This window comes from Lissotriton helveticus, chromosome 8 (assembly GCF_964261635.1).
Source record: "Lissotriton helveticus chromosome 8, aLisHel1.1, whole genome shotgun sequence".
Taxonomy (NCBI): domain Eukaryota; kingdom Metazoa; phylum Chordata; class Amphibia; order Caudata; family Salamandridae; genus Lissotriton; species Lissotriton helveticus.
In genome coordinates this window covers 723,743,467-723,760,195 of record NC_136069.1, presented here as the reverse complement: position 1 = coordinate 723,760,195, position 16,729 = coordinate 723,743,467, and the positions used below count along the sequence as shown (strand labels likewise).

General features: G+C 43.7%; 1 protein-coding gene across 9 annotated transcripts in view; it reads left to right on the top strand.

Annotated features, from left to right (window-relative positions):
• The window catches only part of DOCK9 (dedicator of cytokinesis 9), a 1,161,971-nt gene that overhangs the window by 447,362 nt on the left and 697,880 nt on the right, over positions 1-16,729 (top strand). For all 9 annotated transcript variants that reach the window (XM_078657525.1, XM_078657521.1, XM_078657523.1 and 6 more), the window contains exon 4: positions 9,206-9,288. In XM_078657525.1, the coding sequence (XP_078513651.1) occupies positions 9,206-9,288 (83 nt within the window). The remainder of the gene's footprint in view (positions 1-9,205; positions 9,289-16,729) is intronic.

Sequence of the window (16,729 nt, the reverse complement as noted above, 5' to 3'; positions counted from 1 at the left end):
CACAACATGTTAAAAGCAGTGGCTCTCTGATGTGCCACACTATCCCCCAACCGATTGTAACACTGTTAGTGAGCAACATAACAGATCATGTAGAGCACTTGTCAGGAGATTTGTAACATGCATCTCCTGCACAAGAACGTTTACTGGGTCAGCCACAGAGGATAAAATGAGGAACATATTGCCTCATGGAAAATGCACCAAGGAGTTTCGACCATACACACTTAAACACATTGGGTCCCTTTACTACAGTTCCAAATATTGTAAGTAAAATTGTCAAACAGGAACAGCTTTCTTGCAAATGTGCATTTTTAAAAACAAAGGATTAGTAATGTTACTTCTAGTTACGGTGCACTGTGTATGAGCCAAAAATTAATATACTATCAGTGGCATGCAGTGATTTGAGGTCTAGTTAGCTGTGTCAGTCTAACCACCAGAGTGCATCAGCCTGGGAATTTCCTCATATCGGTCTCCCAAGCTCGGGGGTGCAACATAATTACAATCGTGTTATGGAATTGTTGGTCCTTGGTTCACAGAAGATACTACGGGAATAATTGTGATTTCGTAAGTAGTATCACACACATTTGTTAAGTCTTCTCTTCGATGGTAATGGTAATATTAGGTGAAACCCAAACAACAACACTCTTGCCGTTTGACTGGTGGACATCTGGCATTTGGAAATACTGGGTCCGCCAAGGAGTCTTCACCTTTGGTTGAAATACAAAGACAAGCAAGAATCAGTTTTGGGAGGTACAGGTGACCAAAATGATTTATTAACTTTATCCAAGAAATAATAGGGGTTCAGTGAGGAATATTGCTTATTATCTAAATCCTCTAGCTATTTAGTATTTTTTAGTGAAATTCCTTGTTGTCCTGTGAATTTCCTTTCTTCTGTGCTCCTTGTTGTATGTTTTTTTTTCCTGTCCAGTCTCTTCGCCCTGTTTTGGTCGAACCTAGCGCAGCGCGCATGCGCTGTTCTAGGACAGGGCCTCTGGAATCACTCTAGACTTTGCTAAAACTCGTGCATGTGGGTTGAGATTTTCCACACATTCCATTGGCCTTTGCGTGTGGCTTATATAATGAAAGCACGCAAATGGCCAAAAGAAGGGTGCATGTCCTGCCTTTTCTCTAAACGTTGACTCCCATGATGGCCTAGGGGTCTCAGGAGCAAGCAGTGGTGTGCTGGGAGGCTTCTGCATTCCTGTGCCCGCCCCCACCACTCCTCTTGAGCAGCTGGGTCTTATTGCTGCAATCTATCTCCCTTCACTGGCTCCTCACCTGCCCCTTCACTCGTCCCCTCTCACTCTCTCCTCCTTTTGAAATTGAGTAAACCTGAAGAGATTGTATGCAGCATCACCTTTCAAGACACTTTGTGTCGGATAAATAAAACAGCTTTTTGGCCCAATACGCTAACGCGGTGACTATAGAGATTCACACGTTTATTCGATGGTGTATGTAGTTTATGTAAAGCGCCTACATGTGGTGTCACTGCACCTTTGGAACACTAAATAAATGTAAGTAACAGGGCAGTCGCTGGGTGCAGGGTGCGATACCTTTTATGTGGAAATGAGCAAAATCTGCCAAACCACTTCTTACATACCAACAGAAGAAACTTGACGGCTCAGTGGGTTAATGCATTTTCTGGAGCGCGCACAGCTATATATAGACAAGAACACCCACATGGCAGCCATTGACGGGATTGCGTGGAAAGGAGGGAGGGGACTCTTATCGCATGTTTGACAAGCACAAAGGTGGTCTCCGACAATTAATTTCAGGACCTTTTTGTATTTTAACAACACAAAACGCAGATATTTTAAGACTAGCAGTGTTGCAAGGTCCCTTAAATCATGGAAAAAAACTCAAAATTGGAACAGTGCATTCCGAGACCAACTTGCGCCCGACCAGCTAAAAGAGAGCGATAACTCTGCGGTTTAACACGCTGCAACATCAGACTGTATGGTCTTGGAATTAATTCATTCATAAACCACTAACCTGAGGGCCACCTCAAGATGCTTCCGGCAGACGAGGGGGCAATCATGGGTAGTGAAAGAGGCACGTCATGGCTGCCCGCAATGGTGCCTTCTGCTCTAGTTGTACTCGGCGTTGTCCTCCAAGCACCCTAGAATCAGACCACCACAGGAAATGGGGATATTCCAAAGCGTGATCTCTCAGGCGCCCTTTGCGGGTGGAAATGAGAGGATGTGGCATAACGACCAGAGCTTCCACTTTGGACCTGGGGAACCAGGTTCCAGTCTCGGCGTCGGCTCAACATCCTGTGATCCTGGGCGAATCACTTAATCGCCCCATTCCTATGTATGTGTGTCTTTGTGTAATGTAACTGGTGCTCATGTAAAACGCTCCAATACCTTCGGGTCGAGTTTGCGCCACATGAAAACTGCAAAAATAAATTCTAGTGAAGCAGTTACATATGGATTCCATTGGACCCAGTTGCTTGGTGCAAGTGCTCGACTACCATAGAGGAGTCCCATTTATGCCTTGGAATTTGTTTGTGGAACATAGTGGTGTCTGTCGAGATTTTAAAAAGGTAGCAGCGGGATCCAGCTGAAACCTTTTGTAAGTTGTCCGGCCAATTTTCCTCCAAGGATGCCCCTTATTAGAGTAGACAAACTGAATAAAAGCGATGCTGCAGTGGCCTGTGGGATTTTCAGAACACCGTATTAACAGACTAGAGCAATGAGGCAGCGGGGTGGGTTGACGAACCTGCTGCCCATTATCAGGTCACAGACGTAGCCATGGTGAGCTTGGCTCAACCTCTCATCCTCATTAGGGCTCGGCTGAGTGATTTAGGCTGTAGTAATAACCGTTGCTCATAGCGCCACGGAGCCATAAGCTTGTTCTAGAACGTGAAATAAAGAAGCACACTATATATATTAAAAAAAATTAACCACCAACAGATGTCTGGTGAAAAGTGGAAATGTTTGGAAACAATATCCTCCACCTGTGAAAAAACGAAGAGTCCGTGCCCACCTAATATAAAAGGGGACACCGCCACCCAGTAGTTGAGCCAGTGTGCCATGCCCGCCCAGAGGCTCTAGGCACCGGTGCCACTGCACCTGCTGCACCAATAGAAGCTACGCTCCTGCTCCCACATCATTTTTAATTCGTTCTAAACATTCACATTTTCGAGGCATTTCCCGTTCAATAACATGTTTTGAATCTTCTTTTTCGACTCCGCTCTTATTTTGTGCTCCATTCTTGGCACGGCTCCACCTTGCCCGGGCTGTAAACTCTATCGTGCAGTGAGGGTCTGTGAGCCTCACGCCGACAAGATTCTACCCTCCAATAGAGTGTGTCCCGTGTCCCAGCAGGGAACAGAAGGCTTTGCGGGTCTCAAGGGTGAATTCAGTACAAAGTGAATTAAAAGGCGCTCGTTGCTGTCCTAGCTTTACCCATATGCTGTTTCTGTTTTATAACACGCAAAAGTGCAAGTTATCTGTGTTGTATTTCGTTTTTATGTTCCTTGATATTTCTTTTGTTCACTGTTTTGGCCAGGATGTTGGGGCCAATATCTCTGGCCAAACACTAAAAGTGCCCCAAGGGTGAGACCTGTTGGCGATGCCAATGCTTGATTTAGTAGTGTTTTCCCTTCACTGCTTTCTCATTAAATCCACTTCCAAGGACGTGAATAATTGCCTGAGGCCATTGCCGCAGGTTGGAGCCATTGTGTCCAGGGACTCTACCCCTCTCTCATGACAAGCGATCTAGCAAGGGTTGTGTCTTCCTCACCTGCACTTTGCCTCTCCTTCCCCACTGATCTTCTCCTTGTTCCACTCCCCTGCTCCTCCACTGCGTCTGCTCGGCTCTACCTCCCAGTCTCCCATTGGCTGGTCTTTTTTTTCGCTCTGCTGTTCCTCCACGTCTCCTCCTATCTGACACCACATCCTTTCAGCTCCCACTCTTTCCTCTTCTCCTTCAGAACACACTTCCTTTGGAGGCCTCTGAACCAAATGTCCAATCTATTGCATTTGTACACCAGAGTCCCAGAAGGTCATGCCACACTTCCATGTTTAGACTAACACCAGAAGCTGATCCTTGCCAGCAGCAAGCTACAGATGGCTTGTCCACTTCACTGGCAAAGGTTTCTTCAACTATCTCAGGTAGGAACTTGCTCACTTCTATTTCAGCAAAGCAATGATGCTTTCTGACCCTGTAGGGCTGCAAGGAAATGTATATTAAGCTGTACTCATGCTCTTCAACATTTTTGCTGGTCCACTGGTAACATCAGTGCTGGAAGATTTTTAGGTACTCTTGACCCCTCCCGGTGTATGTCCAACTTGGAAAGCAATATGAAAATCACAATGATTGTTGCCTGCATGTCACTGTTTTTGACACTACTGAAGAGGATCCTGGTTAATATGAGATTGCGCTCAATGAACTAGCCATCACTCTCAAGAGACTGAACTAGATCAGGTGCCTAAGTCCCTGTCCGTGGTATCTGACAGAAGTATTTTTTTAGTTCACAATTAAACCAGTGGGCCACTTAAAAGACATCTGGCTCATAACATGCCTGGTGAAACATTAGGGCATGGAAGGACACGACGAGTAGCCAGAAACGTATGGACTAAGATCCAGTACAGTTGCTTGCAGTCATTCATTCTGCGCGGGTAAAGCCCATGGAGCTCTAGAATATGTACGAACGTTTATTGGAGTGCATCAAAGAAAATAAGGGTAACTGAGATTATCCTTTCCATTGACCCGGTCTTAGATTTCCAAATAGTGCAGTACTGTGATGCTGAGACACTTTAAGATTATGTAGTTCTTAAAGGAGAAGTTCAGCCATCAGAATGGACATTTTCTGTTATCCCTTTGCACATTATTAGTGAGAATTCACCGTAAACACTTTTTCCAGTTCTCAAAGTCATATGGCTGCCCCAATACAGGTGGATTAAATACAGCAGAGAGGTTCCCGTTTTTAAATCCGCGCATTGTGAAAAAGCACAACGTAGGAAAATGGAATACAAAAGTGGCAGACATTTTTTCCCGATCCTTTCTGTCACAGAACCATCCAAACATGAGGATACTTGTGTCACCCACTAATCAGGAATCTTGGTTCTTTAACTGCAATGGTAAGTAGGACTCCCAAGCCCTGTTGACTCTCTCGGCCTAGCCATCAAGACCATCCTCAGAATATATGTTGCAGGGTTGAGTCCAGGCACATTGCAATACAACCATTTCTGTTGCAATAAAGCTGAGAATGTGCAGGTGTTTTTACAAAAAAAACAGAACTTTGACATGTCTCAAAAATGTATAGAACTATATTTACAGTGTAAGTGAAATGCTGTCAGTGGCAAGGCATACAAACCACAGTGCCCCATAGAGTGGACATACAACTCAAAATAGTTAAACATCTAATGCCTGGGCAATGAACACTGGACCGTTCACAATCATTAAATGATCAACAACACCCAAAGACTCTTGAAACCAAGAAAACACAACATAATAGCAATGCAGTTAATGGAATGTTGGCATGGTTCATGCAATGTTTGCTGACCTATAGTTCTCAATCACTATCCTGATGGTAAGAACTACATTAAGTAGAGGATCACGCTCCTAGTTTCAATGGTGAATGCTTTGTGTCTGGTTCGTAGGTCTTTACTATCCATAGTCTTCGTATGTATGAACAGTGAAACCAAGTTTCTGCAAAGATACACATTGTGGATATTGAAATGCAGAACAACAGTAATCTGCAGGTAAAATAGGAAATACCTAAGAGGTAGTGAAAGTGATTCACTGAGTCTAGAAGGATAAGCCTGTTTTTTGGTTAATAAGTGGATTCTGTTCCTTATATGGGAATATCTCGTGACTCAGCAGCCATTTAGGCTCAGTCAGTTTATTCTCACTCAGGGAAGGCCAACGTTTGATGGAGCAGACCACATATTTACACTAAGGCAATAGTGTGCAAGTCAACAAACATCAGAGGCTCACACTGGGTTACACAGGCCATTTTCATCCAGTTAACATGCGGGCCAGCCAAGTTATGGACATCTGTACTAAGAGCAATTTAATTGAAGAACAAAAAAAAGAATAAAAGGTGGTGGAGTAAGGGAGTATGCTCGTCAGGCAGTCACAATTGACCTCAACTACACTTGTAGATGTACTTCTTGAGGGAGCCATACTCCGTTCTATGGCGAGAAGTACAGATGCCCTCAGGGTGCTGTGTTGGTGTATCTTTCCACCTTGAGCTATCTGAGGAATTCTACCCAGGCAAATTCAGCAACAGGGCAAATTAACTTTCCTAGCCAAGAGGAAATGGCCCGCACTCCGCTCCACTTTCTGAAAGCACCAACACCAGCTGAGTTGTTTCAGGGTTGTGTAGAAAATATGTTCAGTAAGATAATGGGGAACCCCATCTTATGTTTCCAAGTCCTGCCCGTTGTGCATCGACTCACTGCCAATCAAAGTCTACAAATCCTTGAAGTTAAAAATCCAGCCTAGTAGGTTGAGCCACAGGTTACCTCATCAAAAGTCTTTCTGTGAAGGATACTCTTTCCCTTCTTTCCAGACTACATTGTGATCATCACTGACTATGCACAGCTAACCAGACTCTTTCCAAAACCCTGGCCTGTTGAATAATTTGCATATTTCTCCTAGACTGGTCTCAGAAACAAAAAGCATGAGTGGAAGTCCTAGTGTGGTACAAGACTGCACTAGTTGTCTGGTAGCATCCTGCCTCCATCGGGCAACCTCCATTTCCACAAATTAAGAGTTGTTTGCAATGATCTTTTGGTATCGCCAACAACAGGTATGCTGCTGATGATCGCAAACTAGCTCTTGTACACCCCAGGTTGTGATGTTCTTTATTGCAAAACCTACACGCAGACTGGTTGCTAGCATTTCAAGCACTCAAAAATAACAATGAAAGGCTTCCTACCTGCCCAAGGCCACTGGGCATAATTTACAGTGGGAGACCATTAAGTAGCACCTACTAACGCATCTACTGCACCGTAAAATGGCAAAACTCCCCATCATGGCACACCAGTGAGTGACCATTTTGGGCACCAAATGGTCCGTTTGTGAGGCTCCTCAGCATTAGAGTTCTCACACAAACTGTTGCAAAAGTTAAAAAGCCAGGCAGTGACCGGGACAAATGGAAGAATGACCGTGATCGCACGGCTGCACAGAGGGTCAGAGACTTTCATCCTTACAAAGACAATTAAAGACCTGGAATTTAAAAAATATGGATGTGTGCAAAGCCTGAGGTGTGACATTAGGACAAAGGACCACATAATGCAGATTGCCTTGTTGAAGGTTTTGAGCTGTTTGCCAAATAAGTGTGTTCAATAATTTCCAGGCGAAGGGGTTAGAAGCAGGACTTACTAGAAGATTAAGCCATAGCAAAATATTTGTGAAACTGACCCATTAACAGCGAAGCTGTTGTGGTAGACCGTGAAAGCCTCAAGGTTTTGCCAATGGAAAACTGTGACTTCCATGGTTTCATCTGCATACCCCTGGCAGGCTTAACCTTACATCTGGGATTTGTTTTCAGTATGTATACTCTTCATTCGTAGAGTTAGTGAAAAAGAACAATGAAATAGTTTAGCTCTTTTGTTGTCCTTTTTAGATCTATTTATGTGTTCAGTTATGCTGGGAATTGTTGAGGAAATGTTTGTGAGAATCCTGAAAGTTGTGACTTTGTGAGTGTGAAATATATTTGCAATGGGCAACTTCAAGGGCAATCTCATGGGACTCCTGTGGGAATAATAATGTTTCTGTCCTTCTTACCCGCCCTTACAACTTCTGTGTTTTAGGTAGACAGCTCTCTGGTTGTAAAGGACCTATTGCGGGTTTACCAAGATCATAGAGGTGCTTGCAGCCCACCCATTACTTAACATTGGTTGGCTTCACTATCCCTCTCATTTACCTGCTTCTTATTCAATAGCTTGCCTGCTCCATCTTATGTCTGGCCCTCCCCTGGAGCACTGCCAATTTACTGGTCTCTTACTACTGCTTGCTTTTAGGGAACTACTATTTTCTTTTCTCTTAAGCACACCATGTGTGCTTCTCTCCCCACCCCTCCTGCTCTGTGTTGCTCTCTCCCACCCTTCTGCTTCTCCCCTGCCACCTCCATGATGCAAATGCCCTTTTTTGCTTCTCCTCGCAGCTCCACATTGCTCTCTCTAGCCCATTTGCTTCTCTCCCCCAGCTTCCATGCTATACATTGCTCTCTGTCATTGGTTTAATTTTATCTACCCCCACCCATACCTTCGTGTTGCTTCCCCCCACCCCCAGGTCTGTGTTGCTTTCCTCAACCACGCCCCCATGTTGCTTCTGCACAACAGCACTCATGTTTTTATGCTCCGCCCTGCTCCCCGGCTTAAAAAAAATGCTTTTTCTCTTTGTTTTCTTTTTATTTATGAATCCAACTCGGATCAGTAAATATAAAGAAGACAATCGCCTTTGTCACTTGGTAGCCACACTCGTGAAGTGCGCATGCCGAAAAAATTATGTCAGCGTGTGAGTGGTCGCATCATTGGTTTCTTTTCCTTAGCCATGCTGCACAGCACAGGGGCGTAACACAGGTCCCGCATCCCCTGCGGTGCGGGGGGGCCCTGAGCTGCAGGGGGCCCCCTCAGCACAGTACTCACGCCTCAGCGTTCTCGATTAATTCCGGAGCGGGGCCCCTCTGTGTACATTACAGGGGGGCCCCTTGAACTTTCGTTACGCCACTGGCACAGCACCGGGGAGGCTGTACAGCATAACTAGAAACCATTGTCCATGCCATTAGGTCCCAAAGGCGAGACCTGTTGGCTTCCCCAGTGCTAGTCTTGCTTTTATAAGTGTCCTGTGCAGCCGTACCAGTCATGATTCTGTGAACAAGGATCTGTCATTTGTGGTTACATTCAAAAGAATTTCTAGTTGTGAAAATGTTGTTGTGGTTCTGGTACCAGATCTATAGACATTAAAGCATTCGTGTATTTAAAGTTCATGTAAACACTGCAGATTAAATTGTTTGTATTTTTAAAAGGCCTAGAAGGTTTGCTTGTTATTACTATATATAAGGTTAATGCTTGAACCTTCCTTTGCTACATTTAAGATGCTTAACCCTACAGTACACCTTCTGTCCTCCGTGATTGGTTTGCTTATTTCAAGCAATATAATTCTTCTGCAAACATTTAACATAGTGTATTTCGAAAAGGTAGCTCTATTGATTTCGCTTGTTTTATGGAATTTGTTTCCTTGGATATAGTGCATCAAAACCTACAACTCGGACTGGCATGTGGTGAATTATAAATATGAAGACTACTCTGGGGATTTCAGGCTGCTTCCTAAGTGAGTACCTGCTTTTTTTACCCATTACTGTTTGAATGACTGCATGCACGTTAAAAAGCAATCATTTTTTTGCACTGTTCAGAGAAAGCATGGAAATTCATCCTTTGCTGGCTCAGAGTTTTAATATCGAGGCAGCGGGGCAGCTCTTAATGCTGAAAACCATAATTGACGCTGGCTTCGCTTTCACTGAATATATTTATTGCCTTCTTTTCTGATTTTCTTACGGTTGCAGATTGAACTGTGTTGTAAACGCTGCATGTGCTGGAAGACAATTCTTCCTTTTCTCCTAATACAAAATATAGTTTTGTTTTATATTGTAAGCCTGGTATTTATTTTTATTTGGAATCGAACTTCAGTGCATGGACGAATCATGGAAATAATTGCGCGGCAGTCAGTTGACCAAAGAGCTTGTTGTGGTGTAAGAATACACGGTAAATTCAGTCAAATAATTAAATATGACGAGAGCTTGAAAGAGGACAATGTGGACACCGATTCCAGGTCGCATGTTTTAATTTTGGACTCCAAAAGACAAATTGTTAGGCAATTCAGATCTTGATAGTTAAACTGTAAAAGGCAACATGTTCTCCAAACCCAGTCGACCGGCATCCATTTTGCTAGGTTTGTTTAGTTCCTCGGGTATTTGGAAAATAAATAGAATAATTGATGGGAAGTTGGTATGTCGGGGAAATTGGGAGAGGTGAGTACGTTTACACTGGTGTGTTTTAAATCTTGTTATTGGTAACAATGACGCAACATGCTCTACAGAGCCTTTGATATACAACTCCGAAAAGGTACTTATTACCATACTACAAACACTATGTAAGTGCAACTGGATCCCTGTGCAAGGTATCCATAAATGAATGATGTCTCACTGCATGAAGCCTTGTCGCCAAGAAACCCTTGAAATTTCAAGAGAGCAGAGAGTGATTGATAGCTGGATCGAGAAATTTGCACAGAACCTGCATGTGATTTCTTTTGATTGAGCGCTGGTGTTGAAATATGGAAAAGTAAAACATATAGGTTTCCCGCCCAGAGATTTTGCTTTATAAGTGCATCCTTCGTCGGAGTTGGGCCCTTCCATACCATCACGTCAACACATGGGCCTTTTCTTTTTTTTGAACTTACTAAGTAGGCACATGTGTGGTTCATAGGTGTAGGGGTTCAGTAAAAAATGATTGTATTATTTCCGTGACCAAGTCTCTGGAGGCACAGGGTGTGAACGCAAGACTTTAACATGCAATGCTCTCCTTGATTATTTCTCACCTGTCAAGCTTCTCATCACATGCACCTTGTTTTCTGGATTCTTCACATAGGCCCACAGCTCAAGTCTTTTTTCAGAGTGGTTTCGCTTTAGTTTACGATGATTTCGCCAGTGACTCCATGAATCCCACCTTATTCTCCACCCTCTCCAAAGGAAATGAAGCGACAGCAGAGACATTTTCCACGTTGCCTGATGTATGTAATGCTGCATCCAGTGATACCAACCTTTATCTTTTGCTTTCACTAGGTCACTCCTGTCTGCCACTTTCATCACAGGGTTCTTCTTTTTGCACTACTGTAGCTGAAAAAAATTAGTTGTTTGCTTGCCATTTGGGTAATCGTAGCATCTTATCACTTACTGTGGTTGTACTAGTTCAGAGCCCGCTGATGTTCACTGCATCTTCCTTGCAAACTCCTTCCAACAGGCCCTAGCACCAACATGGCTATTCTTCCTAGCATCACCCCTGGCTCAGCAACACCCTCTTACAATTGATGGAGGGGGTGCCACCACCACAGTTCTGCAGTGGTCTCTCATTACCTATCTGGAAAAATGGCGCCCATTCTCCATGCTGACACTCCAGCCACAGGCACCTAATCTGGCTACAGTCTGACTCCTTTTCTTGATTCCTGCATTTCTCTGACTGACAACGCATCACCAGGCCCGGCCCGGCCCGGCCCGGCCCAGGTTCACACTTCAAATGGGTGACACCTCTTAAAACCTCACTTGTTGCACTCTCCACAGCATTGAGCCTGAGGCTGTGAGTGCTATGGGTAGCCTCCAGCAGTATGGGCTCAGGGAGATTTGTAGATGAGTGGCCATTGAGACCGCCACCATGCTCCACGACCCATATTCATATTTTTAGATTTTAGATGCTCAGAACTAGTGTTGACTATTTTTACTACCAGTCTCTACCATCATCTTTGCATTTGCACACGACCATCCCAGTTGGACGCTAGACGGGAAATCCGTGAGGACAGGTATGGGAGGAGATTGTGTCTTCAGAAGCATTAGAGAGATGTGACGAGTACTGTAGGAAAGGGCTACACTGCAATAAGCAAAGGGCAAAATAAACGAAAATATGAATATGAAAGCATGGCATATATAACAGTTATGGTCAGCAAAGAAACGTAAATTCAAAGTTCCTATTTCTTGCAAATGACAGGAAGAGTAGGAAGATCCAGGGTGAAGGTGCAGACATAACAGATCACAATACTTGAATCTTGTACGCCAACATGTTCAGGTCATCTAATTGTAACATCCATACATGTATATTTTTTATTGCTGTTGTAAATGAAACTCGCAGATCTATTTAGAAAATGAAGGGGAGCACTACACTTTAATTTTTTTTAAATTTAAACTGACACCAGCCAAAAAGGAATCACTGGACACCTTGCACATCCCAGGCCCTTGGGTAGTAAGTTGCAGCTGAAACTACAAATTACTCTGATATTAATCAGATCATTGATTTCTGAATATCTCCCATTGCCCCTTGCTGCAGGATATCTTACTTTGTTTTGCTTATGAGGAGAAAAGTTATACATCTTGAATCTTCTGGCGGTCAAACTGGTAACTACATAGTGATCTCTCTCCTTTTATTCAGGTCCTACATGAACAAGTAAATAATCCACAATTCACTACTGACTTAAAACTCTGGATGATGCTTGCTTCTGGATCTGTAATTGAATCCAAACTTTTTATCTCAATAGCTTGGTTCATGCATATTCCGTACTGCAATTACAGGTGTCGATTGTGTTGTTATTTTAAATCACCAGCGACTAACACAATTCGTCCAGTTTCTTAAAGTTTCTCTTCACCATTCAACCATCTTGCATGACCCATCTTACACACCAAAACAAAGAGGGCATGGCAGCAAAGTAAAGAATTTCCTGAAGGAAATGAACAGTCGATCCCTGGACAGCTGTCTGAACTCTCGGGACTTTGCCTCTTTTTCCTTCAGTCAAGAAGATGCACAGAATTTTGATTATGTAACAATCAATCTGGTATTGGAATTCATACCATAGCACCATTTCGAGGAGAACATCTGATCTCTTTTCAACACTCCTATGATGATTAAGCTCAAAAGGAGGCAAAAGTGTTCCTCACATTCCTTGTCCTTGTTGTCTAGCCCAATCAAGGACTTGTTTAGAGATCTTTCCGATAGACTTCAGTGGTAATCAAATGATAAGTTACAAGCTTCCTGCTTCCGATAGCCTACCATTCTTCTGTCTCGACTTCACCATCTCCCGAAACTAGGAGGAGGAGCAGCAATGCTGAGTCCGCACAAGATAGCACCTGCTGAAGAAGGCACTGATGTCGCCCGGGTCATTCTAGGAAATAAGAAAGCTGGCCTGTGGTAGGGAAGACAAAAAGCAATGTGAAAAGACCTCCCACTATTGGTACTCCTTCCCAAAACCAAAAGACTGCTTACTTTTTTTGACCCAGCAAAAATATTTATCAAGTTCAGCATTAACAATGTAAAACTCAGGATCTTCACCTTCTGGAGTTTTGCACTATGGAAGGTCATCAGACATTTCGATCTTCCACCTCTAAGTTACAATACCATTTTTTAAAAATCTGTATCCTTAAGTATCTTTTGTCGCCAAATAAGCCTTGAAGGATCTTAACCATAGTCTCCACTTTAATTGTTTATCTCCAGGGTTTAGCTCAGATGATACTACGATGCTGGAAGCATTACGTTTTGCATGGTGCTTAGCCTAATGTAACAATGTAAAAGGAACTGAAATTGTAAGTTGCTAAAGTTGTCTCCTTGCCAGCTTGCAAATCACTGATTGAAAGTGCAGATTTACTCTATTTCCTTGTGAAGAAAATCTCACAAATCATGTAACAGTAAAATTAATTAGTACAATATGTTGATGGCAACTGATTAAATCGTTGATATCCACAATTAATATGAAACACAATAAATTCACATCCATAATGGTAATTCCTGATACCGATGATTCTTATATCTTTTTTCCCCTTTGTCAGTGTTATGAATGTGGTCTCTTTTCCCGACCCTTTGCATGAGCGGGGTCACAATAGAAACATGTATTTCGCGTGCTCAGTTATGAAACACACTTCCCCCATAGTGACGTAAAGACGACAATGTCAACACTCATTCCCAGCACACTTCACTCCGAGAACAGTCATGCCTTAGAGAGCTCCTGGCTAGAGGGTTGCGTGGATTCTAAAAAATGCAACAGAGACACAAACATTTCTCGTGCTTAGAAGACCAGAGGAGATAAGCGGATTAAGCACACGATCCCACTCGCACTCATTTGAAGAGAACCACTTGGGTGATCCAGATAGTGAACTGCATTCACGCCACTGCTCAATTGAGGGTTCCTCTTAATTTTATATTCTATTCCTTAATATCCGCAAAACACCACTGCTCTGGCCCTGCTGCATTTTCAATCGCACAGAGCAGCCAAAGATCCAAAACTTAAAATTAGATACATAAGTTGTAGCATGCTGCAATTGATCACAAACACCTCTCACATAGTGGGTACAAGCATTTATTGCCAATTTGAAATAATTTCTTCCACAGAAAGGTTAACATGAACATGCAACTTTATTGTCACAAAGAAATATGTCCTGTACAGAAGCTCTGAGAGTTCAACTAACACACCTAAAACAACCCCAGTCTCAGGGTTCCATGGCACATCATCACATTCTACCCAGTATCGTGGAACCCAAGACATCACCTCACAGTCTTATTTATGACTGAATGTAATCCTTTGATTTGTAGGGCTCGGGTAGACAGCACATGTGCTTTCTCGAAGAGACGTGTTTAATCTGTGGGCTCCAGCCCGCCCACAAGCTCCCATTTGCTCACTCCATCACCTGTCTCATATTCTTTGTCACCATTTGTCCATGGCGTGCATGGTCATACCTCTTCTTGTGTTTAGCCCTCCGCCCACAGCATGGACCAAGTGCTTGTCAAAATCCACTGCTCCCCTCTGTATGACCATTGTAGGACCTACTTGTGTCTTTCTTTTTCAGCACTCTACACAGTACTCATGCTTTTGCCACCTCTGTCTTCTCCCACCCACCCTCATGCCCTGTCCACAGACCACCACGTCCCCATCTCTGCTTTTCCCTTTGTTGCTGCTTTTAGGTTCCACCACCTCCTCCCTTCCGTTGCTGCTTGCTCCCTTTCACCTTCTCGTGCATGCCCCTTCCTCAAATTACGACCTCTCCAGACTCCGTCACTGCTTTAAACCCCCATTGTAGTCTGTTTCATTCTAGTGAGTGGTGGTGTTCTGCCTTTTAATGTCCTGTTAGTGTAGAGCTGACGTGCTGATTGGAGCATGGCTGCAATTACTTGACGCATGTGTAGTCTCTCTTTAGTTTCCGCATATATGGGTACTGGCTGTGTGAGCATGTTTACACCAGATGTGGTTGTTCGGCAATGGTGTTAATAGCTGGAAAATAAGACCTCAAGTGAATCAGGTATGCTTTACCACAGGGCATGTCAGAACTTTTAAAGTACTTTGTCTTCTGTTTTAATTGCGTAGCCCATATTTCTTTGCCCGAAATCATTGAACTGTTCGTGTCTCACCTTGTTGCTTCTCATTTCATAGAGTGGGATTCCATTTCTTCAAATTTCTGCTGTCAGGACACTTTCTTACTTTATCCGCATTCGCCAGTGAAGTGTTTCAATGCGCCATTGCTGGTTAACTTGAATTCTCTTCAAAGGAGCCAGGCTGAGTTTTGATGTAATCAATGTCCATGGCAAAATTAGCCCTTTTATTGTGATTGCAGATGAAATATATTTCCTCGTGTTCACTACTGTAAACCAGCTTAGCACTGTGGATCTTTCGGTGTTTTTTGATAGCGCCAACACCACCTGAAGGTAGTTGAACGCTTTACATTAGCACCAGTTACTTTACCCAAGGACACATTCTTTATGGTAGGCATGGGAAGATTAAGTGATTACCCAGAATCAAGGATGTTAACCCTATGCAGAAACTCAAACTTGGTTTCCCAGCTGTATAATCGGAAGCTGTGGCCCTTATGCCACATCCTCTCCCCGGAGGACACCATATCGTCTCCTTAGCCTGTGCCTCAATTCCACATTTTGTGATTATGGCCAAATCACTCAATCTTCCTGTGGCAGCCCGTCCACCTACCCCCCATCGCTGCTTGCCCCGATGAACTCAGTGGCACAGATCCCCTCCTCCACCAAATCTATATCCACATATTTTTGTGCATTTTTATATAGCGCCAACACCACCCAAAGTTATTGGAGTGCATTGCACTAGCAGCAGTTAATTTTTTTGTGCAGTTTTATGCAGCGCCAACACCACCTGAAGGTATTGGAGCACTTTACATCAATGCCAATTACTTTGCAGGACGACACCGTAAACTTATTCTATCTCTTAATCTTCCACAGGCAGCCCACATTTGCTGTTGGTTTCCCATCCACCTCTTGCCCATCGCTGCTTGCCCCTGCTGGATTCCCGTTGCACATATCCCCTCTTTCCCAGGTCACCTGCTACCACAACTCTGCTTTACACATTTTTTTGGCGCTTTTATGTAGTGCCAACATCACCCACAGGTAATGGAGTGCTTTACATAAGCTCAGTTACTTTTTTGGGTGCAGTTTTATATAGCTCCAAACACCACCCGAAAGTGTTGACATGCTTGACAGTAGCACCAGTAACTTTATACAAGGACACGTTCATTTTTGTAAGCACGGGGAGATGACCTGAATTGCCCAGAATCAAGGATGTTAACTCAATACTGAAACTCAAACCCGGTTTCCGAACTCCCTAGTCGGCAGCTCTGGCCCTCACGCCACATCCTCTCCCAAGAGGACGCCACATAGTCTCTGTAGCCTCGGCCTCAGTTGTACATTTTGTGATTACGGGCAAAATCACTTAATCTCCCCGTGGCTGCCCACATTTTCTGTTGGTTGCCCACCTACCTCCTGCCCATCGCTGTTTTCCCCGCTGAACTCAGTTGCACAGATCCCCCTTCTCCACCAAATCTGTTTTCATCATATTTTTGAGCAGTTTTATATAGCGCCAGCCCCACCCAAAGGTATTGGAGTGCTTTACATTAGCACTAGTTACTTATTAAGTGCAATTTTATATAGCTCCAACACCACCCGAAGGCATTGGAGCGCTTTATATTAGCACCAGTTACTTTACAAAAGGACACATTCATTTTTGTAGC